General features: G+C 37.4%; 1 protein-coding gene across 4 annotated transcripts; it reads left to right on the top strand.

Annotated features, from left to right (window-relative positions):
* Positions 1–753: 753 nt before the first annotated feature.
* On the top strand, positions 754–21,900 carry zyx (zyxin). Of its 4 annotated transcripts, none has more exons than XM_066683668.1 (10): positions 754–846; positions 10,315–10,549; positions 13,506–13,756; positions 15,568–15,663; positions 15,800–16,348; positions 16,460–16,598; positions 17,677–17,846; positions 18,121–18,299; positions 18,419–18,539; positions 19,591–21,900. In XM_066683668.1, exons 2-10 carry the CDS (start codon positions 10,321–10,323, stop codon positions 19,702–19,704), a joined length of 1,848 nt encoding a protein of 615 aa, XP_066539765.1. In that variant the 5' UTR covers positions 754–846; positions 10,315–10,320; the 3' UTR covers positions 19,705–21,900. The 4 variants fall into 4 exon arrangements, with proteins under 4 accessions (XP_066539765.1, XP_066539763.1, XP_066539766.1 ...); XM_066683666.1 differs by lacking the exon at positions 754–846 and adding an exon at positions 1,586–1,690; XM_066683669.1 differs by lacking the exon at positions 754–846 and adding an exon at positions 1,645–1,905.
* Positions 21,901–26,883: the final 4,983 nt, after the last annotated feature.

Here is a 26,883-nt window from a genome sequence, read left to right as displayed (position 1 = left end):
CATGTGTTTTGCATTAGAGTTGGATCTGGCTGTGGAAAACCATATAAGCAGCGGAATAAAATGAGGTTGACCATAGCTTCTCTAAAGTTCTTTTCACTTGAAAGCACTGGGTTTTAAAGCAAGACTCTGGGTTCAAAGTTGATTTAAGTAAAGTGTTTTCCCTAAGCACTGTCCTTTCTTTTTCTCTCCCCTTCCCTTTCTCCTGCCAAATGTTGCTCATTTCTGAATCTGTATCTAATCAACCCCCAACCTCCTTTATCTTTCCCTCCCTACTCTCTCTCTCTCTCTCTCTCTCTCTCTCTCTCTCTCTCTCTCTCTCTTCCACCTACAGCCCCCTTGCTGTCTCTCCTTTTCTCCCTCTCTTCCCCTCAGGATTCTTTAAACATTCTTCATTCTATGACATCAACCCTGCCTGCCTTTCCTTGTAAGGGCAGAGTGAGCGAGAGAGAGAGAGAGAGAGAGAGGAGAGAGAGAGAGAGAGAGAGAGAGAGAGAGAGAGAGAGAGAGAGAGAGAGAGAGAGAGAGAGAGAGAGAGAGAGAGAGAGAGAGAGAGAGAAGTCTTTGGCATGTGATAGATATGACCTGGGTGAAAGTCAAACGAGAAAGAACTTGTTTAGAGGGATGGTGTCATTCCTTTGGGAGACAAATAGGGGGAGGGTCTAACAGCAACACAGGAACTGTGTATGTGTGTGTGTCACAGAGAGAGAGAGAGAGAGAGAGAGAGAGAGAGAGAGAGAGAGAGAGAGAGAGAGAGAGAGAATCTGTGTAAGTTACGTTTAAAAAGAAGAAGTTTGTGTCCAGAAGTAGGAACACGTCAAGACCTATAAGACCTGTGAAAATATAGAGGTAAGCTGGACATTCGTTTTAGAAAGTTATTTGAAAGTTAGTTAAGATCATTTTTATCCAATGAGTAATGCCACTGGTGTTGCTTTAAAAGCTGAAGGAAATGATGTGCTATGGCAATCTGTTTTCAAATCAAGACAGGAAGACTGAAATGTATTAAGTCCATTTTTGCATTCATTTTCACTATATGCACCCTTAGGAAATGTTTTTTACAGTGGATTTATAGAAGTGTGACAACTCAGTAGAAGCATTTAAATTCATATTTGTTTATTGAGATGTCAGTCCCATTACCATATGATTCTTTAAGGACTATTTTAAAAGTTAAAAAGGCTGAAGCAAAAAGTATATATATATATATGCTATAAAGTATCCAATTTTGGGAGTGGTGGACAAATGTAGTCCTGTTATCAATTTTTATTATAATACAAATTTATTTGTTTGCTTGCAACGTACAAAGAGGAACATGACACAAGCACATTAACAAATTAACAGTTAACAAATTAAAATACAAAGCATTTATATATGGGTAGAAAGAAAGGCGCAGACACAAGCCTAAAATCCAATGAAGCTGGTGTCTTTCTAATGACTTAAATTTACACAAATGAATATGTCCCCGTTGCTTTTTGTGTTTCAACCTTGTAGGACAGTGATTGAATGATTGTAATTGATACACACATAGTCTGGAATTAGGTTTGGCAGTCTTGGTTCTGTAATTATTTGTTATATGTGTCCAGAAGAGCCTCGTATTTCAGAAGTCCGCTGAGAGTGTAGGGGGAGGCGGAACTGAAGCTGAAGGCGGAAGTGAGGATACATTGCTGGGGAAAAGTTCCCCGAGCAGCGTTTCCAGGTGATAAGCTTCTAAAAAGCTGCCGAGACACACACTGTGGGTAATGGAGCTCGGTAAATGAGTAGTTAAGTGCCATACTTGGTTCGTATTCTGATATTGGGCCCCAGATCGAGGGGGTAGAACCGCAGAGGTTGGTTAAATCTAAACGGAGGAGCAAAGTCTGCTGCTCGACGCTCACTGTTCCATTCAGGATACAACCGCTGGGCTTATCTGCAGTGAGTCGCTTCTGAAAACGTTCAGCTCCAGTAAGAACCTTCTCTATGTATACGGTTTAGACGGTTTGTGGGCCTGTCGTCCACCAGCATTGTGTGTTTTCCGTTGCGTTATTGTGTATCGGTCATTAGCGGCAGTGTGTTTGTGTTATAGCCCGCTGAATTAACGATGGACTGATAACCGCGTCTTTTCACAGCTCCACATTCCGGACTCGATGTGTAGCTAACTGACCAGAAAGGCCCAGGATAACGCTTTCTAAAATCTGCCTTTCCTTTCAAGTTTTTTTGTTAACCAATTTAAAGCCGTTTATATTAGTGTGAAAAGGGTGGGTGGGGCAGTGTCTCGTGCTTTTTTTTAGTCAGGACTTAAAGGCTTAACGTGGCTATAGTTAAATGAGCTATAGGATGTCCTCCAATTTTCTCAAATATATTTGCTCTTTTGACTATTACAGAGAGCACGAGAAAAGTCTTAAAGCCAATGGCATGGAAGAGAATTTTGGTGTTACCCTCCGGGAATTAAATAAAAAAAAATTCTCATAACTCATCTCTGTTCATCAAAAAAAATGATATATGTATGAGAGAGAGAGAGAGAAATAACTAATCTCTGCCTCTGTCTCTACCCACCCCTTTGCTAAAACTTGAAAGCCCCACCCTGCAAGTTGATGGCATTGGCCTTAGATATGTGATGTAAAAAATCCTGGCTGCCTGAATCCACTCACTTGAGCTGGTGTTTCTAACACTGGAGTTTCAAAGCAAAAATGCTCAGCTATGGCATTGACTAGTTATTTTCTTCAGGTCTTCCTCAAGTCTACTAGCATACTATTAAAAAAACAGATACGTCTTAACAACAGTAAAAGCTTGTTTTCATCAGGGTTGGGATGAGGGTTATTTGTGTTCTTTGTTTCAAGCTGTTTCCATAATGATTTGAAGTGGAGAGAGAAACATTTTAAATAATTTACTTAATACTGAGGCTCATAATTTTCAGCAATAGAATATGCATATATCCCTCAATAATATATCAGATCATTTATTGATGCTAGGTCAGAGTTTTAGAATGTAAAGACATTTTAACCTCTTTTTGAACCGTTTGTAACCGGTTCATTCTATGCACTAGCTACATTATGTTAAGTTTCAACCAGCAAATACACTTTGCTAAATATATTACAAAGACATTGTTTTCTGCCTTGTTGTGTTGGCTGGCAGGTAGCTGGTGTCGTAGGCTAGACATCCATATAAGGTCAACAGCTCTTACTCTTCTGAACTCAGTTCCTCCCCTGCCCTATGTCTACAAACAAGAGCTTTTGCAGTGTTGATAATCTAGGACCTATTTCCTGGACATTGCCTTGACTAAATGGGGCATAAAATGCATTGATGTTGCAGTTTTTTACAACATTAGGATTATTCCACCTTCAGGAATCCCTAATGTTTAGCTTGAAATCTGAACTGAATATGGTTAAAAACATTAGAAGGGATGTGCCTGGACCAGACATGGCCTCATACTTGTTGTATGAAACACTGTTCCTGCAAGGAACTGCGCAAATGGGTGAGCAAGAATGTAGGATTTATTATGCACAGTTTTTGTCCAGAAGCCGTTTGAGAATGTTTTTGGTATTTTTGTTATTGAAGACAGTGTTTTGGTTAGCTGTGTCTGGGCTTAATTTGGAGATCCCCGTTTACTAAAGATGTCCTGCTGTGGTGTTGGAATGGGACTGCAGGGCTGTAATCACAACATTATTGTAACCTACATGTCTGAAAAAACTGTCCTCTGTCCTATTAATTAAAGAAACACTTTGTTCCTCCCAGTATTTCTACTTTTTTGTTCTACAGTAGAGACTCATGTTTGGTACATGAGAGACATAACATCAGTATTCAAGAAAGAAACAGTTTATCAATTTGGGGGCCTTTTAACATGATGGGCATGTGGCCAGCAAGCATTCCTGGCAGGGGTGTGTCAATAGGGGACAGCAATTAAAAAAGCCACACAATGTCCCAAACACCACACTGTGATTTGTTCAGGCAACGTTGATATAGTCTTTATCAAGGTTCAAAAGACTGATTAGTCACTTTAAACTAGTGTTGTAAATTGTAGGCGCTGCCTTTGTCTGGCTGTAGTCATTTTTCCACTTGCTCACCCTGATGTCATGGCCATGACTGACAGCATGTTGTAAACTAAAGGAAGGCCGGCCGTTCTAATTGCAACACTACCTCACACAAAGCCTTGTTTAAAAGCCTCAGTGAAACCTGACTGCAGAATATTGCTGTATGTATATACATTCCTGTGTTAGACTGCTTTCACTTTGTGAACATTTGCACCTATGTGGTCTTCACATTAGTCTGTTATATTTTCCATGAACTGCCCTCTGCAGTTTGTGCTACAGCTGTATGATTGAAGGATGGAGAAAAAATTGGATAAGGTTTCTTGTCAGCATTGTTGCCCTGGCAGACATGGGTGGAGTCTTGCCAACAGAAATACCGTTAAAGACCAGCTGAGATTCCAGACATTCCCATATTACATGGGCATGTCCAATCTACAGCATTTGTGAGTAAATCTCTTTGTATTTTGAATTACAGAATGTTAAAGTTGTCAACTTTCTTAATCTGATTATGCCAGATTTTGACTGTAGGGTTGGAGAATTCTATGAATTTACTGAGATCCTTTTTGACTTTCTTGCCGTTTTGTGTTTCCTCTGTATTGAGTCTGTGGAGAAGTTGGACAGTGTATGAGTATGAGTTTTTTCCTCATAGCACTCCAAATTAAGCCAGATAGTTCATGAAGAGTCTCTTGCCCCAGCCCTGCCTAAATCAAATCAAATCTTCTGATTCTTTGCTAAATAGCATTTTGATTTTTGTGCTTAGAAATCCCTGTAACACATGGCATCTTTTAGCTTTTTGCTTTTAAAAGAAATGCTTGTCTGCAGTGCTCACTCAGTTTGCCGTTTTAACACGCAAGAAAACCAAAACACTTTGTCGAAGCATTCCCCTTTTCTCATTAAATTTTCTCTGTCCATCTTCCAGGACTGCAGTGTTGAGTGTGCAGTAATATTAACTCACCACTATTTCTGCATAATTTGTTTCTAATCCAACTTCTTCAGCAATTGCTAATGCTGTTAATCTGCTGTCTGTCATAGTTCACTAGATGAAGAATGGTACTAATAGGGGTTGGCTGAATTCCTAATCGACATAACTGTACTTCTTTTAAAAAAAAATTTCATACAAATGCAGAGTTTTCAGTGTCACTGAGAGAGTATTTATGTCTGTCAGTAAATACTTAAAACAACACTGCGAAATGATAACAAATTTTCCTTTTTTTCTGAGAAGGTCAGATGCTTACACCCAGGCTTTAGATGGAATGGAATTCATGTTGTATTTTGTCATTGTGAATTTGTTGAGAGAGAGAGAGATATGCACCATTTTTAAATAGTTTATACCTTTGTCTGTTCTTTAGAAATGGTCTTGTAACAGAGTTCTAACAGAGCTTTTTGTAAAGGGAAAGTCACAACATTTCACACATTAATATCTTATACCATCTGTGAAATAACAGTTATATTTTCTTTGTGTGTAAAACTAAAACTATAACTGTTATTTCACAGTTTGTACCAGATATTAATGTCCCAGACTGGGCTCAGGTCAACAACTAGTGGTTTATTTTAGCAGCATAATAGTGGGCATGCAGCACTTTTATGGAAGAAATTAGATTCATCACATAGTGCTCTCACAGCTGTTCAGGAGGAGTGATGAAGCACAGGCGTATGTGGAACTGTGCTAGCAAAAGGCCCCTGGAATCTTTACATTGCAGCTGTTTCTCCTTCTCTCTCTCACACACCCAAACACCCCAACCTCTCATTACCACTTGTGCTAAACACATAAAATATAACATTCCTTTAGCTATGTAAAACACTTTTTTCCTCCACTTTTATAATGTTCATTGAATGCGTACACGTGGCAAAGAAGTGAAATAGAGTTATAGAAGACGCAATGGACAAGGATCAAAGCTCTTTGCAAAATTCATGGAGTGTACTGAGAATAATGGACGTTCAATGGAAGGGGAAATAATTGAATTTGTATTTTGGTTGTTTACTTAAATTGGCAACATATGTTGGATTTAATTTAAGCCTGAACCAAGAACTGTATAATTCTGGAGTTATGAATGAATCATAGGTTAGTAACATGGGCAAATAAAACCACAAACAATGGTTCGGTATGTCCAGAGGTTACATATGGGGAAATTGTTTCTAGGTAGTTGCTCACGCTATGTGTAACTTAGCAATGGGACAACCTGTACTTCCCTTTTTCATGGAATTGTTAGTTAAAGCAAACTACAGAACTGTTTTGTTGATGAAAGATCCTTGAAAAGTGAACCAGTATTTATTTAGAACTGAAAGATTTGCCCTCTGTGCTAGTGGTATTTTTATGTTATAGAACCTCAGCTATCTACTCCAGGTTCAGCACAGCCAAAACTGTACTATGTAACCTTTTGGTGGAGGGTAGGAAACCAGCCCTTCCCTCCCCCCTCTCCTTGATTACAGGACAGTGCTGTATAAGTGATTAAGTGCAACTTTAGGGGGAGCCCTGGAGCAAAATCCTGATGATTTTGATGTCTATGTAACCCTTTTATTTTGTATTCTGCTAAACTGAGTAAAGTAATTCAGTCTATATTTACTTACAATGTATCCGTAGAAGTCCATTAGTTATTATAGAACGTCTACACCTCTCTCTGGCTGGCGTGTGTGAATATTTCATCAAAGCTTTTATCTTTGCATTATTTAACATGTCTTCCAAACTGTGTGAGAGGCTGTTGGTTGCAGTACCCTATATCTGTGGTTTTCAGCAGGCAAAAATAAACCTACATCCTGGATATTACTCTCCAGTATGACTGTGCATTTCCTTTTAGTTTGTTCAAAGATACCTCTCAGGGCAAGAATTAGAAGTGTAGTGATGAAGATTGTTGCACAGATGAAAGCGAAACCTTTAAATGTCTGTTGTCATTCCCGCCATCACTTAAAATTATCCATTGACTATTCTTTTAAGCTTAGCTCAGACATGGCATAATTCTTGTGTTGCTCTGATGATCTCAGCATTTCAAGAATACTCTTAGAAACTGTTGCCATTTTGCTCATGCCACAACATGAACTGTTGCTTAGATAGAGCTGTGGTTGTATCAGGAATTTAGCAACCAAAGTGGCTGTGATGAGAGTTCTCTTCAGAAGACTTTCACCAAAGCACAGAATAAAGTATATAACTTGTGCATCTTACTTATAGATGAATGGTTTATAGATTCAATTCCACTGTAACAGTATTTTAAGGGAAGGTTGTTTCTTATTTGATAAGTTATTAGTTATTATCTGTAATTTTTTAAGCTTTCAGAAAATAGCAAGCCAGCCTGCTCACTGATAAATCATACTTGTCATTAGCCTTGGCAGAGTTGAATAGCCACATAACTACCTCTTTATAGGGCTGGGTGATATCGCAAAAATACATTTTTTTTCCTAATTCTAATAAACAATTCTTGATTACAATTTAGATTTTTATTTATTTTTTAAATAATGCAACAACAAAAATCACAATTTAATTCAACTTTTTTTTATTAGAAGGGAATATAGAGGTGCAAAATATTAACAGCACATCTATAACAAACATAACATTTTGCAAATAATGGTTACTTTAAAATTTCCTTTCAAAGGACTGAAACAAATGTTAAAAAAAGTTTAAAATAATTTTTCCATTTATCAGTAGTAAACAGCATGCTTTTTTATTAAAAATTTAACCAAACTGTTAATGCAGAAGTTGCACATAACCCTTTGAAGTATAATACACCACATTATTTAAAGTTTGTATTGCTTGTACTTTTCAGGAATTGATGATTGTTTATTGGCATTGTTCGTGAATGATTTATAAACTGTTGACTGAATGGAACTTATCACAATTTATGTCCACAATTGCACATTAGCACACACCAGAGAGATGTGCTCACACCACAAATTATGCATAGTCTGTGTTTTGGGGTGTTTTTAAAAAAAAAATGTTTTATTTGTTTACTGTTACGTAGTGGTTTAATCCGACTCAGGGTCTAAAGAGTAATTCTGCAGGAACAGCACATGCAAAACTCCTTCAATTATAAGTAAATAATGAATAGTTTGTAATTTGTGTGCTAATGTTTAATTCTTTCTATCTCTCTTTTCTGTGCTGTGTTGGTTCTGACATGCTTTTATCTAAGCCTGTTTGTTTTACAAATTTGCGCTTTATGTTTACATATTAAACCAGCACACGACAACTACAGTTTCTCTTGTTAACTCTAATGACAAGCAAACAGGTGATAAAGATTAATTAGTTTTGTGTCCCGCAGGCAACGCTCCCGGTGTCTTTTTCTTAAAATGCTTTTACTGTATGTGACTGGTGTGTAGTGTGTAGGCCTGTGGGAGGTGGCGTTTATCCAGTTAAGATGTGTTTTTGTTCATAATGCTTGAGTAAACTGTAAAAAAGGATGTAAACATGTACAATCTCGATTTTTACATGTCGAACATCACGCAAAAACATTAATTTGAATTAACCAAATTAATCGTAAAAAATCGCCCAGCACTAGCTCCTTATCCCATCAAGTCTCTTCATTATTTTCCAAGCAAATGAACATAAGTAACAATGTAGTCTGTTGATTGATTATGCAAAAGCAAATCATTAATTTTTACATAGAAATTTTGACTGTTGTATTTTATTCTTCTAATATTACAAGTTGAAACGTAATTGTTGATTGATTTTATTCATATGTTACTGACCTAGATCATGAGATATTATAATGGACTAAGCGCCTGCAAATGTTACCTAACTCTGTTTGATTCTTAGCTTGTGTGATGTAATGTCAGTAGCGGAACATTGCAGTAGGGGTTTGTTGTGTGGTTGAATACTGTCTTGCATCATATCAACATGAACTTTCCACACAAATCTAATCTATAAGCTGCCTTAACTTTGTTCTACTGCTTCAAATTTTTGTTAAAAATTTGAATTCATTTGCTACCTTCATTGAAACACTTTTTCTCTGTCTATGTACTTATAGCCAAGTGTCTCATCTTAACTTGGACTGTGGCAGATGACATAAAATACTGTGGTCAGACATAAAACACTGATCTCTCATAACATGCTAGTCAAAAAAAAAATGTCTAAACATGTACAGGCATTTAAATATGAAATAAAGGCCAGATGCTCAGCTTGTGAAATATTTTCTCAAAAGAAACATTTTGTAAGAAATATGATTTCACAGCACAGGAACATGGGCTTAGGCAATATTGCAAGAGGTCTACGTCAAAACACCCTTTGTAGAAGCTGAAGTGCAACAATGGAGTGTATTTTAGAAGGACATAGTTAAATGAGGTATCAGCAAATATTTAGGTGTAAATTTGGACGTTGTCAATTATATGAGAATAAATGATGGCCTCAAGCTAAATGAAATGATTCATAAATAAACAGTAATTAGTTGCTTGAACATTGATGTTTTCAAAAGCAGTAGAATGGTGTTAAACTCTTCAGGCAAGAATACTGTCCTAAAGTGATATGATTTTGTTACATTTTCAGTAAAGTCTTAATGCAAGGTAATAGAAACATTACCAGTAAATATATTTCTTTGCAAAATAAAGGATCATTAGGGATGGGAGGTAATAATTTTTTTTCATACCGTCATAGTGTCTCAATTTTTATATGGTATATGGTATTACCATAGAGTGGGGGGTGTGCACTGTCAGGCTGCATGAGCCTCATGAGTGCAGGTTTTTCGGTTCTCTGGCTAAGCACAGCCCAACAGTGCACACCGACAACCATGTTTCTGAGAGAGCAAATTTCAGCAACTGGTGCTAGAGAAACAATAAGTTAGAGCTTCATTCCTCTCTCTTTTTACCCAAACTTGCACCTGCTGTGGGCTACTGGGCTTTTTATATATATATATATATATATATATATATATATATATATATATATATATATATATATGTGTGTGTATATATATATAGATATATATGTATATATATATATATATGTATGTATGTATGTGTGTGTGTGTATATATATGTTCTCCTTTTTTTCCCCTGAGTTCTCACAGTGCCCCCTCCATGTGATTCTTTAAGTACAAGGCCATAAAGTAAATTTATGTGCATTTAAACAGAACAGAAATTTGATACACGCATCATAAATACTGCCTTTGTTTTGGGATAATAACCACATTTTTAAATACCTTGTATATGTTATTACTATTATACAGTTCAAACCTAAGATTCATACATGCTCTTGCTAACTTGAACAGTCAAATCTGCAACAGCACACAATATGCACATTTGTGTACACTAGGCCTAGTTCATTTGTCAACATTCACTCATTTCTTCAGTTATGACTATAATCTAAATATTGCTCTGTGCTTCTATTTTTCCACAGATCAAGATGGAAGACTCCAATGGCACCAAACCCATTACGGTAACCTCCTCCCTGTCTCTCCAAGTCTCCCCCCCTTCTTTCTACAACCAGCCAAAAAAGTTTGCCTCTGTAGCACCTCCAAAACCCAAAGGACAGTCTCCCTATTCTCAGCCCACAACCTATTCTTCATCAATTGCAAGCACAGCTGTGATTGGCCGGGTTGGAGAGATGCCCCCACCACCTTCAGCCATGGACGGTAAGACGGGGTTTTTTTTTTTATTTTATTTTTTTTATAATTATTATTATGTTATTTTTTTATGAGAAAAATGTCAGTAAGCACATCATTTTCTCCTGTTTATTTATTATATTTTTAAATTTAGAAATGGATATTATTTTTGTGTGAAATGTTTTTTTTTTTTTTTTTTTTTTTAATTAAACAGTTTCACTAGTAAGTTTAATATTTGATTTCAGTACAAACATTTTGAAATGGAGAGGTTTCATGGTAATCAAGTACATTCAGTCCAAGCATCATTACCCTCTCTAATTTGTACAGAGCTGTTTCAAATTCTTAGTTAAGAAGAGGTTTTTCTGGTGTGTTATCAGATGTGTTGTTGAGTTGAGCACGTTGCAGCATTATCAGACTGGAAAAAGATGTGAAAAATAATTGATAGGTATATCAATGATATTTTTCTCACTTTATGTCTAGGGGCAGAGCTAAGTACAGTTATTAGCCTAAAATGGGAGATTGCCTACTCAAAAGAGGCTAGTCAGGTAATGCTAATGTTGGCTCAGCAGGACACACTTGAGACTATTTTTGCCAAGACACCAATCAGAAAACAGATGTTGATAAGATTATTTCTGAATCTGGATAATCAAGCTTTAGTTTTTTCCTTTTAAATAGAACTAAATAGAGCTATATAGCCAATGGTGGTCCAGCAAAACTAGGCTTGCCTAGTTTCTCTTTGCTCTTGTTTTTTTTCCTCATTAATGACAGACAGAAAACATTCACATGACAAACAAAAATGCTTTGATCAGTCTGTTGTTCCAAACACCTGAAAATAAAACAAAAATGGTTTGAGCTGTAGTCCAGATATCATTCTCAGCAGCCAGCATGACATTTTTGGTCACTTTTACTTTCTGTGTAAATGTGGCCTTTATGCCTTGTCTGAGCTAGAGCTGGTTAATTTTAATTTTCTCCTGAACAGGTAACAGCAAATGATTTCTTTTAAAAAAAAAAAAAAAAAAAAAAAATAATAGAAGTACAGATGCCTATGTATGGGTGAAAAGGAGTAAGGCCCTAGGTTGTGTTTTATATAAAGCGCGTGAGGCATAGCAATGTTTGGAAAATGTAAGGAATGTGTTTTGTGTGCTTTACACAAAGAAGGTGAATAACATGATTGAAAAGTGTTAATACCATTGTTTATATGTTTTAAAGAAAGGCAGATTCATGTGTGTTTCTCAGTGGTGTGTGTGTGTATTTTAAACAAATTAAGGAGTAAGAATTTTGAAAAGCCTTCACCTATTTAAGGTAGAATGGAGAAATCAAGCTTGGTATTACACAGCAAATATAAGCATTGTACTAGTAGATGGATGTTTTAGTGACGTACACTTCGTTGATGTGTTTTTAAATGGATGAAATGGGAAATGAGCAGTGTTTCAAAACGAGTTTTATTTATAAAACCTAGCACTAGCTTTAGCTTCGCATAGCTGTTTAACATTGAAAGTATTGAGTATTCAATAAGAAGCTGGACAATAACGCAAAAGTTTTTTAACAGACCTATTTAAGGTGGAACTAAATGCTTGAATACAAAAACTGTGAATAATAGGTTTAATAATATAATTGGTTTGTGTGATTTTTAAACGGATAAAGTGGATAACAATTGCTTCAAAATGTTTCAAAAGCTATAGTGCTAGTAGACTCCCAAAATTGTGGATAAGATTATCTGCCTCTTAAACAACATTTATGGTGGAAAGGAAAATCAATAAGTAACACCAGCCTTGTCTAGTCTAAATGTTTCAGGTGGATTTGGACAGTAAAGGCTTGTAAATGCAGAGAAATGGTGGCTGTATGTTTACTTTTTTTTTCCCTTAAGTAGATGTTTTAGTGAAATGATGAATACATTTCTGTTTATATATGTTGACTATGGCACATTCTTCTTAGCTATTAAGGCCCAAGTTCTTAAACTCGTCTCTTGTTTGTTCAGTTTTCATCAAACTGGCAACCTGGTTGAGCTTCACGTCTCGGGAGGAGGGGGAGGAGGCAGACGGGTCTCTTCACTGTTTTGAAACTGTATTATTGTTCAGATTTGAAACGCTTGGTGTCAGTATTACGGATTGCTCCTTTAACCAACATTACCAATTAGCCCAGTATGTGTGTACTGGTAGTTTAACTCTAGTATGCCAAGGTCTAGACATCCTAGAATAAATGTATACCAAAAAATTATTGGGTACTACATTGATCAGCCAAAAAACAAGTGGGTGATATTTTTATTTATATATTTTTAAAATTTGCTTATTTAATTTTTTTTGTTCCTTATGTAACTTTGTGAAAGTTAGAATATAATAAAATCTGTTACAGATAACCATTATTAAATAATGGTGTATCATGTAAATCTCTAACTAAGAGTTTATTGCATTTGAGTTTACTTTATTGTTCAGCTGAAGATTATCTAAACAAAGCCAATTTGGGAAGTCAACCAACATTTAAACAATGTGTTTGTGCAAACAACCCTTACATTTTAATGTTTTTGCTTGCTGGTCAGAAGTTTGTTCTTTATTTGCTGACCACATTCATTGTTTGAATGTGACGGTGCAAAGTAAAATAACTTCTTTAAAGATTTTGCCAGCTATAGGTCTACCTAGAGTCTTACTAAGTCTTACCTACTAATAGAGTAATTATGTTTTTCAGGGTTACCCAGTTAAATTCATGTTTTGGTGCTCTTAAATTTGTGTAAGTAATAGCTTAGCAGCAGCAGCATTAAAAAATACACAAGTAGAGCTGAAACTGGTGTGAGCCAAGTACTAGTTTCCTGAGATATGTGGTTAACTGAGTTATTATTCTAGAAGTATTCAAAATGGTTTAAAAATGAGAAAGGTGCATATAATATACACAATACAATAGAAATGGTGTATATGTATATGCAGTACATTTTCTGTGCTATTTATTGTTTGAGATTAGCATGAATTTAATCTAGTTCACTTCCTCTGACCAGACTTTCCACCCCCCCCTCCTCCACTGGATGAGCTGCCAGCACCTCCCCCTGAATGCCAGACCACACCCCCTGCATCTGAGGCTCCTCCACCTGCATTTCCTGCCCCTCCCCCAGTTGCAGATGACTTACCCCTCCCAGCACCTCCTGAAGATGTTGGCTTTGTGCCCTCAAATATTTGTCCTGTTCCACCTCCTCCCCCACCCCCTCCTGCACCTCCACTACCTGAGCCTGCCACAGGTGCCAACTTTCAGGTAAGAAATGAGGCACAGAATTTATGATTTTATACTGAATGCCTTATCCTGTATGTATGTCCTTAATATGTGTTGTAGTGAACCAAATGGGGATTGGGTAGTTGCTTGCTTTTTGATTTCAACCAAGTTGTGTGTTGTTAAATGCATATTTCACATTTTCGATAACAAAAAGGAGGATCACAGCTGATTGTTGGCATGATAAATAAATGTCTGGCACTTTTGTCACTCAACATGAAGACCAGAGAAGGCCACAACGTAGATCAAATTAGGCTGTGTGGACTAATCTCTGGCATGGAAACACCATGTCAATTTTTCATTTAAATAAGCGGAAACATCCACTCCTCTGTCCACAGCACACACTGTATTGTGGACCATCTGAGATGAACTTGTGGTTCTGCATAGAATAGATGTGTGGCTTTCTTCCTGTATAACAGAGCTTTAGGTTGCATTCCTTAATGCAGGGGTGGACTCTTGTTTGACAAATTTTTTTTAAAGCACTACCCAGCCCATGTAGCTGTATTTATCACGGTATCTGAAGCATTATAGTTACTCGTGCCATGCTGTCTGAGGGCCTAAAGGCATGTTCATCATTTTAGTCCTAAAGGTACTGGGATCTCTCTGGATTACCCCAATCTTTTTATAATATTATGCACAGTAGATGTGCAATAGAGATTTTCCTGCATATTTTGCTTCTGCCACAGTTTTTGGCAAGCAGAACAATTCTTAATATTTATACTTTACAATCAAGTTGGTCGGTAAAATTATAGAAAATGTTTTCTTTGTGATTTTGGCAGTTTGAGATAAAGCTTCCAGAGATTTAACTCCACAGATTCTGGTTTTGATTGCATTTTATACAATGTCCAGACTTTTCTGGAAATAGGACCAAGATATACACTATCTTCCAAAATTTGAACATTACTATTTTATTTATTTGCCCTTTTCTGGGTAAATGGAGGAAGAGGGTATGAAACCAGGATTGCCAAACATTTTGTAGTACAGAGTAAGGAGTACAAATGTTATGCTCTCGGTTACACTAAATGCATTTCTATATATGACCCAGTGTAATTCTGACCAAAAAGGTTTTTCTCCCTCATGGTTCATCTGAGAATTTGGAGACTTCACCACTTATCTTATTAACAGCGAGCTAGTGTGCAGGCAGGCTTCATCTCTGCTGATATGCCCATATAAGCACTAGCTCTATTTCTGGCTATGGCATTGTGGTGTCTGCATGTGGCTAATGAGGCATCAGTATACTCCAGTGTTGGGAAAAAGTGCGCATATATAATGCAATGTTTATGAATGCTCTGTTATATTATGCAATATTTATAAAGTCATTTAACATATATGCTTATTTCACTGAAATGTTAGTGTGTCCAGCACTGGTATTCTTGCATAGGACTGAGTTCAGTCAAATGTACAGGGGTTAAACTGACCCACACTGTACTGACAGCAGTAGTCAAAATCCAACAGTGGCAGTGTGGGGTCTGCCCCCCGACCCCACCCCCCATTTTGTCAGCATGAAAAGCTTGAGCCTTAATTTTCCCTGTCATTATCCGTTTTTACACATTGCACTGCCTCTTCCTTTGATAATTTGGTCCAATCTGTTTAATTAGGTGTTAATTACATTCCAAGGGACTTTCACAACAGGCCTAATTTCCTCATTCTCTCCCCCCTGTTTCTGCCTCTGCCGTTTCCCTCTGTGTTATCCCTAATTTTGTGTCGCATGCACTTTCTTGTGTTTTTCCCACCACATACCATCATCTGTTTCTTTCTCACGTTTTTGTTTTTACACAACCTCCTCTCTTGTGTAGAAATCACTGGAGAAGCAGACTAGTTTTGACCGGCAATTGGACTCTCTAACAGGTTTGTTATCAGAAATGGAAACGAGAAGACCCTTCAACCCAAAGGTACAAGCATCCATGAATTTGACCTCTGATCTTTTAATTGCAACCTATATTCGCAACATGTTTAAATGCATTGATAATTAGGGTACATCCTGCTAAAAAGATGGCTGACTTCATGTGTTTGAATTTCTTCATTTAGTTGCCCAGTCAAGTATCATCATCGCCAGCCCCAAAGCCGCCTCCCACTGCCCCCAAACCTGCACTGTCTTTCCTGCCCCCTCCTGAGCTGCAAGACCGCCCGCCCCCAGCTCCCTGGGCTGAGGAGCTGCGTGCCCGCACCACCCTCCGGCAGACTGGTCCAAGCACTGCATCTGTTACAGCTCCAACCACACAGCCACTGGCTAAAGGCCCTGCAGTAGCTTTCAAAACTGCGTTCTCTTCCAGTCAGCCCACCTCTAATTTCAGCCCCAAGCCAGGAAATCCTGCAACCTCTGCAGGTACAAGGGTGATTAACAATTTCTCCACTCACAGCACCTTTCCTCCGCCTCCGGCTACAACTCCTGTTGCACCCCCTGCTCCTCCTGCAACTGTCCCAGCCCCTGCTCCACCATTCGGTCACTCCAAACCTACTCCAAATTTCAGCCAGGAGAAAGTGGTTTCACCCCCTTCAGCTGCTCCACAGCCTAGACCAGCTTCATCACCCATCTCATCATACAGCAAACCAATGGGCAACCCGTCTGCACCTAAAGTAAGTTTATGAAATGTGTTATGCATGTAATGACTGCAAAAGCGTTTGTTGTAAAAATATTTTTTTTGAAGTGTGAACTAAGGTTTCATGCACTTTTCTTTAACATCTCAGCCACTAGGCCCTGGTGCAGGTGCCCCTCCTTCTGGTGCTCCACTCTCAATGAGAGAAGTTGAGGAGCTGGAGAGAATGACCAAGGACTTCATTAAAGACATGGACAAAAAGGGGCCAGTAATCACCTCTGCACCTACAGGTACTGTTAACCTTTGTAGTACTGTGCAGAAGCCTGTTGAGTGATACAGCAAAGCAAGGCTAAGAAGTTTTAAATCATTGTTTTGAATCATTCTGCAAATCAGCAGAAAATGTACATATCGAGCAGGAGGCACCGTTGGTAAAATGTTTTCGAAAAATCATTTATAGGCACACATATTAAAAGGAAAGGAAAGGATAAAAGAACAACTAAAACTCAATACTTTAAAAAAATGCTAAATGAAACCAGATTTGCAGACCATTAACAGCCATAACTACTGCTGAATTTTTGTCTCTTCCCTCTGCTGAAAAACAATTAGACTTTAACACAAATCATATGTTAATAAAACCAGTCAAATTTACTTTTTATTTCTTATATTACCACATATTATCAAGCAAAACCCTTTGGTTGGTCTCTATCAAAATGGCTATACAAGCAGTGTCTAACATTGTATATTAAATTGAAAGACCATGAAGGTCTAAACTCTGGCAGTCCAAAATGAGCCCAAACAAGTTCTTATCTCACGTTGCCGTGTCCTCCTCTGAGAACAATCTGTCTCTATAAGTCAAAATATCTTTAAGGCTATTAAAGTCTCTACTATTTCCTGCAACCATTCCTCCTCATTCTCCCTTATTAAAGTCATCTTGTATGCAGCGTTAACAATGAACAGGCATGCGTAGGCCATACTGAGGAGAGGATACTAGCACATTACTCTGATAGTTTGATATTCTCTTGTGGGCAAAAACCATTCCCTCCTCCTTCACATCAGCAGCAACATCCTGATAACATTCCAATGAAGTACAAAATCTGACCTACCAACCAGCACAGTTCTTCATTCATTTCCAGTCATTTCAGCAAAGTTATTGGTTGTGTTATTTGATACTTCTGAAAAAGAGTAACATCTTTCCTACAACTGCAGAAAACCTCTTCCGTTGTTTTTAGGACAGTAATTATACAATCAAAGGCCTTTAAGTATATAGTTATATATACTAAAAGCCACTTTTTTGGCCAGGCATTGTAGTTTGTTCTCGTTTGTACAGATTGTTTTTTCTTCGCTTTACTTGTGATTTTGTTTTTACAGAGGTGTGTGGTAAGTGTGGGGAAGCCCTGTCCCGTTCTCAGCCTGCAGTCAGGGCGATGGAGAAACTATTCCACTCTCAATGTTTCTGCTGCATTACCTGCCGGCGCCCTCTGCAGGGCATGCAGTTCTATGACCGGGATGGATCGCCAGAGTGTGAGGAATGCTATGTGGTGAGTCAGCACACCAGTTCTCATCAGCCCATGTCCTAGCTCTAGCACATGTTCAGTCATGTGCAAGCATTTCAACTGACAATTTGTTGAAGATATTACTTTTGAATTTTAAAGAGAAACATGTTTCCAAACATGTAAATGTAAACTTAGTCACAATGTCAGGATGTTCATTAAAACTCATTCACATTATTTTCCTGGCTTCATGGACTTAAAAGTATGGTTTGTAAACTATCTCGTCTTCACTACTCATGTTTGTGTGTGCATGGTCATTCAGAACACTCTGGCAATTTGTGCTCGATGTGGGGAGCGGATCACTGATCGTGTGCTGAAAGCTGTGGGCCAGTGTTTCCATGCCCAGTGTTTCTGCTGCAGTGCCTGCAGTTGCACTCTGGAGGGCACTCCGTTCATCACAGATGACAATAACAACCCCTTCTGTGTTCCAGATTACCACCGGTGAGCATCTGCACCACTCGCAGCTCATCAGAGTTAACACGACACAGCAAGAACTTCTGAGAAATTTTACAACTACTTTGTAAATACTGTATAATACCTGCCTTCTCTTTGGATTACAGACGTTTTTCTCCTCTGTGCGTGAGCTGCAACGAGCCTATTGTACCTGATCCTGGGAGTGAAGAAACAGTCAGAGTTGTTGCCTTAGAGAAGAACTTTCACCTTAAGTGCTACCGATGTGAGGTGTGAAGAAATTTTTATATGTTTTTAAATGATTTATCAAGTTACCCGCCAATCTTACATGGCTAATGTTTCTTTTGCTTCATTATGAACCAGAACATGTAATAAAATGGTACGTTTTAAGGAACTCCCCTAGAACATATTCAGCACAATATTGACAGTTCTTTGGCTTTGCACAGGGAAACTCACTGAAATATATGACATTTTTCCTCTGCACTGCACCTACTACATTAGACTATACTCTGCTTTTTTGTTTTTATATTGGACAAATCTGGCACCTGGTACTTCTTTAGTATCTGCTGATTGGCTTGGGAGATTTGTGAATCATGACAAATCCAGACATCCAGCACAAACTAGCTCTGTCCAAGCTACAGTAGTGATCTTGTTTGTTTTTATCTGACACACAATGGCAGATTTTAAAATTATGCCATGGTCTTTTTGATGGATGCAATACAAAATACACAATGAATAAACATCACTTAATATTACTCCTGCCACACGTTAGAGACCGTGTGTCACTGGCTACATTTCAGGGTGCAGGGGGCCTTGTGGGGAAAAGGACCGGTAGCATGGAACGAAATGCGAGAAGAGCCAAGTAGTGTTGAGTAGAGCAGGTACAAGGCAGTGGACAAGTGCCAAATAATTCTTAATGTGTGTTTAGTGTCTGATTTCTATCAGCCCTTTTCCACAAATGAGGGACCAGTTTAGCTCAAAAAGTGCAAACCTAATTTTGAACCGTTGTGGTAGTGCATTTCCACCAACCCAACATATATTGTTTACCAAACATATATATAAAATAAAAAATGTGTGCGTGTGTTGCCCTGGCACTGCCTCCAGGGCGTTTTCTTGCCATGCGCCCGGTGATTCCGGGTAGACTCCAGACCCACTGCAAACTTGAACTGGATAAGCTGTTAGGGGCATTAAATGAATGAATGATTAAATGTATTGTGGTATAAAATGGATTTGATTTTCAGAGCCTTATGGATCAGTTGAAATGAAAATAATTAAATAAAAAAAAAGTGATGTATACTTAATTTTCTCTTCTTGGTCACAGGACTGTGCCCGTCCTCTCTCCATAGAGGCAGATGCTGATGGCTGTTACCCGTTGGACGGAAGAATTCTGTGCATGAAATGCCACACAATGCGTGCAAAGCAGGCCATGAAGTGATTCAAGAAGACCCTCATCACTCATGCTGAAACCAAATCTATGATATATTATTGACTGTGCTTTGATCATGTGGTTACAATGTTGATTTGTGTGTGTTTTCAAACACTTTTCTCGTCCTCTCCTGTAGCTCTCTTCTGTTCCTCAGTCTTTGTGTGTTTATTTTATTTTATTTTTTTTGCATGACCTATAGACTCAACACTTTTGTTGCCTTTCAACAGGCCCTGCTCGCTTTTCTCCAAGGATTTTGTAGATGACTGCACAATCACACATACTTCAGCATGTTGTAGGTTAACTTTTGAATATACTACACTGACAGACTGTCATAAAATATAATGCGAGAGTAGAGGTTAGAGTTTGATAATGAGTTGGACCTATGTTTGACTATGACTTCATTGGCTGCTTCAGTGCAGAGGTAATGTACTGTACTGAAGCAGCTGTCTGCCTTCATCAATGCCTTCAGCTCTGTGTGCCTCACACAGGCAAAATGGCAACTCTCATGAAACTTACCCCAGTCATTTGAACAACTACTATGGATGGTGAAAGGAGAGTTAGTGTTGCCTATGAATACTAGTATTACTAAAATAGTGAATCAAACTCTGTGGAAGTGTTTGGCACCGAACAAATGCTTTTAGCAGATTGTTTAACAATGAGAATTGTAATTGGATAAGTGCATGCAAGAACTTCTAGGGGAGAGTTCTACCACTAGAATAACAGAATAGTGGTGGAAAAAAGGATTAATGTGCTTGTATTGCATGCTTTATTCATTGAACAAAAATGATGATCAAAGATTAAATACTGCATGTGAATTGGTAGAAATGACATTTTCACTAATGTAATAGATAACTGACAATTTTACATTGTGACCAATTTACATTGTGACAATGATGACAAAGTGAATTTAAAAGTTTTCATTACATTGTATATTCGTGTGTAATTAACATGACATAGAATGTCCTCCAGCAGAAAATGCATCTGTCCATTGCTCATTTATAAGATGTTTAAAACTTTGAAAGTGTTTCAGTATGTTAGTCATTTGGCCAGTCATAAGACGTCTATTAAAGAACAAGCCTCAGCTTTATAAGAACACTATTAGGATAATGGTTGGGGGTAGACTTTTTGCACAAAGGCCTTACAGCGTTCAGTAGCTAAAGTATTAGTAATAAACAAATCACTGTTATGCAGCTGTTAACAAAACTCAATGTTACCTTGAAATTACTTTCTGTAGAAATGAACTTCTGAAAAGTTCTAAATATTTTGTGGAAAATGCTTAGAATCTAAGTAGTTAACAGTCCCTGAAAATACATTTTATATCCACTGCCTTCATCACATTTTTATATTTATGCTGTATTTTGTTTAAATTGATCAAGAATGTTCCACACAGTATTGCGCTGTCTCTAAATGTATTATTCGTATGTTTAACAGTTTCACAGCAGCCTGCTCTTTTCAGCTTTGTGGTTTGAATAGGGGTGGTCTCATTGTGCCATTATTTAACCTTCTGTTTCTGAATGTTTCTTCTAACCAAGAATTCCTTATTTTTGTTTGAATTGATATTATTCCTGATACAATCAAATAAGGATGGGTTCCATTCTTTTAGACAACAAATCTCATGGCCAAATATATTTTTATTGTTTATAGAGTGTAATTGAAAGTTTAAATTTTTCTTACTGTCATCCAGGTATCATTATGGTACTGCAGTTTAAAGTATGTGTTGGACATCCAGTCCAAGGGGAATTCTACTTTTCTCTGCATGGTTCATTTGAGATGTAAACATTTTAAATTCAACTAATACAAAGTGACTTGATATGAAACAGTTCACGTTAGAGACATATAACAACACACCCTTCTCGAAAAAGTGGTAAAATGTCTTGCATGTATTAATGTCCGCTGCTACATGTAGATGCATTGAATTGTTCTGATGGATATTTCATATCAAAACACTTGATTAGTTTGTTTACACCTTAATTAATTTAATTACTCATGCAGGAAAAATAACTTGTGGATTCCCCTCCTAAGATTTGTTGTTTTTCATTCATTTATTCCGTATATGCAAGTGCTTTATTTTTTCATACTGAACATTTAAATTCCTTTTCTAATATGTGAATGTGTGTATGTTTACGGTCTGAGGTATGCCAACGTGTTGTTTTTGCAATCAAACTGTCATTTGTACTGTATTATAAAATAATAAAAAAAAATAATTTGCTCAATTTTCTGTTTTTGAGAGAATGGGTGGAAGTAAAATAAGTTAAAAGTTTAATATTGTGAATATTTGTTTAATATGTTTTATATATTATATGTTTAATATTGTGTGGGTGGGCGTAAATACAAAAACAAAAAAAATATATTTTACTATGTTATTGATTGGTTATTGTAAATTTTATATTACAAACAAAATTGCTTCTTTAATCTCCACTCGGGCAGCACGGTGGCGCAGCAGGGAGTGTCGCAGTCACACAGCTCCACGCACCTGGAGATTGTGAGTTTGAGTCCTGCTCCAGGTGACCGACTGTGAGGAGTTTGGTGTGTTCTCCCCGTGTCCGCATGGGGTTTCCTGCCACGGCCCAAAAACACGTTGGTAGGTGGATTGGTGACTCAAATGTGTGTGTATTGCCCTGTGAAGGACTGGCACCCCCTCCAGGGTTTATTCCTGCCTTGTGCCCAATGATTCCAGGTAGGCTCTGGACCCACCGCGACCCTGAACTGGATAACAGATTCATTACAGATAATGAATGAATAATCTCCATTCATATTTTTTACCTTCATTCTCCTTTTCCTTTACACTCAATTTGTCTTTTTTATGCTAATTTTTTCCCTGTGTGTGCCTTTTTATTTGACCTTTGTTGTTGACACACATCATGGAGAATGTAAGCACAGAAAATTGAATCAGAAAGGAAACAATTGTGCATAGAAAAAAAAGAAGCCACCCTTCACTTCAGAAGAAATGGCTTTGTGAACCATACAGGGCATTTAAAATAAATGAGCAAATCGTTGTGTTTCATGTGCTATCAGGCTCTAGCTGGTGACATGAAATGACACGCCTTTTTTTTTAGGGCATGCCTCACTGCTGTTTCTGACTCCAAATATATGTGACATCACACAAACAGTGAGTCCTTAATGGGATATTTCAGAAACTTGAACATTGTTAATATAATAGATAAATTAAGGACTCCTTCATAGCATCAGGTGGGCCTCTCAGCTTTAGCTTATTTCCTGATTTTGAGTTAAATGTGCAGAAATGTGTTTCCTGGCTGTTCTGTGCACATTTCCATAATTTTCCCACTACAAAAGTAAATAATTAAATTAAAGAATAATTAAAATTGTGCATGCTAAAGTCTATGACAGTTAATTTCTCTCAATGCCCATGTCCTACAGTGAAATGTTTTCAACGGGTTTGTACCTTGTTAACATCTGTGTGGTGTTTTTCAAATGCTACAAAAGGCATTGTGAGGAGTTTTGAAATTGCAGTGTTCCAAAGGCAGTATCAATCAGGCAAGTTCCGACATCATTAAAATAAGTAACAAATCCTAATCCTATTAATCAATAACCACAGGAGGAATTTAAAGTAGCCTTGGGTTTAACTCAGTTCATGTTTATTGGTTTCCAAGCAATGACTACATTTTCATTTATTTCACTTCAGAACACCTTACTCGCTGACTGAAAATCACTTGCACCTTTTTCTAAACATTGTCTCATGGGGCACAATCTGATTTCTCAGGTTGCACTTGTTCCTGTAACCTTATCAGTCAAGTAGATCCTGGACCAACAACATCCTACCCAATCAGTAGCATCTCTCTGTGATGTTATTACAACTGTGGCCATGTAAAAGTACCACGAAGATTCATTTCATCTTATTTGCAGCTTCAGTATGGACTGTACTGTTTACGAGCAAGATTGTATATTTTCTCAAATATGTGGTAAAACCTTTTAAAATGTGATTTTAGGCTTTTACTTATTCTGAACCGCTTGCTAACGTAACATTTTTTGCACGGTGAGAATGGCATTTTATTTGAAAACATTATTTAAATTAATCCAGCATACTGTATTTATGCCTATGCAATCTCAGTGCTTAGTTAGTTCATGTTTCATAATTTTATTCAGACATCCTTGCATCTCCTATCTTTTACATCTTTTACATATCTTGTTTTTGAGCCAGGAATGTTATTTTTGTTGTTGAACCAGGAACTTCATGTAAATGATTTGCCAATTAATGGAGATAATTTAGTTAATGTTTTAATTAATTTATAATATTTGGACAGCTTTTCTATTGTTTGAATAATTGTGATTTTATGAAATAAAATAAAAGTGGCTTTACAAATAATTGTGTACATAACTTTTCATTGTATGATTTTATCAAGACTATCAGCAGCAGCATTAAATAAATTCTTCAGTTTGATTGTTGTTACAAGTGAAAAGGTTTTGCGATTTGGCACTATAAACATCTGCCTGAATCTTTGTTACACCAGATATCATTGCTACCTAGAAGGGCAGAACACTGGTCATTTGACTACAGACACCCCCAAAAAATATAAAATAAATTTCACTGGATTGAGTTCCAGAGACCTTCTTTAATGACTTTTCCCAGAATTGTCTTTTTATAACTGAATGAATGAATGAATGACATTGCATGTAAAAGATTAGATATGCAAGAGTGCCTGAAAAAACAATTATGATTTGTGAACTAACTGAACATTAAGATTGCATAGACATAAATACATATGCTGGCTAAATATAAATAATAATTTGAATAATAGATTTTCATGCAAAAATGAATTGCCATTTTCACAGTGCAAAAATATGTTAATTTAGCAAACAGTTCATACTATGTAAATAGTAAAAAGCTATATTTAATCTGATGTTATTCAGTTTAGAAAGGCACGTTATAGCACCTGTCATACACAAGGGCAATTCAAAGTGCTTTATAGAGTCAAAACATTCAAGATTCAAGAGTTTTATTGTCATATGCACAATACGGGAAGAGACAAGCAGTTACACTGTACAGTGAAATTCTTACTCTGCACTACTTCTACATACATAAATACCATTAACACTGCGATAAAGATCAAAAAGCAACGGTCGCGCAAGTAGCCTGCAGAGATGTCTGCCACGATGGGCACCATCTTGCATTTACTGTCAGTAAACAGCAGTTCAATTAACTGAAAGGCTTTTAAAACAATTAGAACTGCAATAAACGAAAATACATAACCGGAATTTATTCATTCATTCATTATCTGTAACCGCTTATCCAGTTCAGGGTCGTGGTGGGTCCAGAGCCTACCTGGAATCATTGGGCGCAAGGCGGCAATGCACCCTGGAGGGGGCGCCAGTCCTTCACATGGTAACACAGACACACACACACACATTCATTCACACCTACGGACACTTTTTGAGTCACCAATCCACCTACCAACGTTTGGACTGTGGGAGGAAACCGGAGCACCCGGAGGAAACTCACATGATAACGGGAAGAACACACCAACTCCTCACAGACAGTCACCCGGAGTGGGAATTGAACCCACAACCTCCAGGTCCCTGGAGCTGTGCGACTGCGACACTACCTGCTGCGACTGTTAATTAATTCAAACAATTAATATGATACAATAAAAGGGGGAAAAAACAAAGTGCTGTTCCAGAATAAAAAGTGAAGGGTATTGTAAAAAGAGCTGTAAGCCTGCTCAAACAGGAATGTTTTTAGCCTTGATTTAAGTGTTTGATGCTAAGCTCCAATTAATCCACTTGCCTTTGAAAGTGTAAAGTGAGGCAGTAAACTAATATTAACAAGTTAGAAATAATCTCTTTCAAATTATGCATCCCATCCACAAATTTAAAAGCTTAAAAAACACATTTTTATTTCACTTTAAAAAGTATTACCACAAATTACAGAAAATATGCAATCTTTCACATAAACAGTGCAGTCCATACTGAAGCTGGTGTGATTGGAAAATGCAATATAACATTGTAATGAGCTAATAATGATAATAATCCACCAATACATTCTATAATGATTGTTATAGACACATACATCCTGATTGAGGTATAGAACATATTGTGCTTAAGCTCATGACCTTAAAATGCTTATTACATGATGTACTCAGGACATAACTCTAGAGTGAAGAGGGAAAGTGCTTAACAATGCACTTCTGTTAAATTAGAGAAGTAACATCTATAGATAGATTGGAGAAGTAAAGAATTGGAGAATAATTATGTTGAAGAACATCCTGAGTGGAAAACTTGACCTAACTGTCTGCAAACATTATGCTGACAAGAGAATACAAGATAACATATACATGCAATTAAGATGCCAATTAAGGGAATGTCTGGGTTTGTGAAATGAGACATGATGTAATAATGTCCGAACGGTACACATGATGCTTGGTGTACGTGCTGAAGGGGCACATGACAGTGGGGTGTACGTGACATAAATAAACTAGAGATTGGAGTGAATACTTGACTCTGTGTCTTTATTCCTCTGATTTCTCCTCGGGCCTGAGAATCGGTCTTTCTTTCTAGTTGCACTTAGACAATTGCCACAACAATTTGGGGGCTCGTCCGGGATATCTCGTGCATCTGGAGGTCTCCGAGTGGAGAAAAATGTTGAATTGAAAAACCTTAATCCAGCCTCCATAGTGGGGAGGTGGCTCCGCTGCGTGTCCACCGATGTCGCTGATATTGAACTGGAAAGGGACACCAGGAGGGAACACCGATTGAACCGTGGTAAGGTGTTGATGATTCTATGTTTCCAGAGCTGACGAGCTCCTAGGGCAGGACATTCTATTAAGTAAACATACAGGTGAGGTCAGATTTGTTTCTATGGGAGAAACAGGAAACGTTTCTTTGGGAGAAATTTATGAGCTTGAGTTTTTGAGAAATTTATGAATTCAAGAAAGTTTATCAACTTGGGATTGATACAGTCTCTAAGGGAGAAACAAGACGTTTATCAACTTGGGGTTGATATACGTACAAGTATGGGGTGTTGTTGCAGCACTTAAAGAGCAGGAGAATGAAAAGCTAAGACAGACTATTCAACTTAGCTGTTGCAGGTGTTGTAAAAAACTACCAGAGCCATTTGTAGCGGATTGGCGAGCACTACAGATGTGGAAGGGTGAGTCAGAAAAGAATTCAGAGACAGAACAAAAATTTGAAAAAAATAAGCAATGAATATAAAAGAAAAAAAACTGACGTGTG

This window comes from Hoplias malabaricus, chromosome 10, assembly GCF_029633855.1.
Source record: "Hoplias malabaricus isolate fHopMal1 chromosome 10, fHopMal1.hap1, whole genome shotgun sequence".
NCBI classification, from domain to species: Eukaryota; Metazoa; Chordata; class Actinopteri; order Characiformes; family Erythrinidae; genus Hoplias; species Hoplias malabaricus.
This window is presented reverse-complemented; position numbering and strand designations above follow the sequence as displayed.

Coding starts and splice junctions, on each gene's coding strand:
- zyx (XM_066683668.1), top strand. CDS start 10,321: ATGGAAGACTCCAATGGCACCAAACCCATTACGGTAACCTCCTCCCTG. Junction 10,550..13,505: donor ACCACCTTCAGCCATGGACG/GTAAGACGGGGT, acceptor TCCTCTGACCAG/ACTTTCCACCCCCCCCTCCT. Junction 16,349..16,459: donor GCAACCCGTCTGCACCTAAA/GTAAGTTTATGA, acceptor TTAACATCTCAG/CCACTAGGCCCTGGTGCAGG.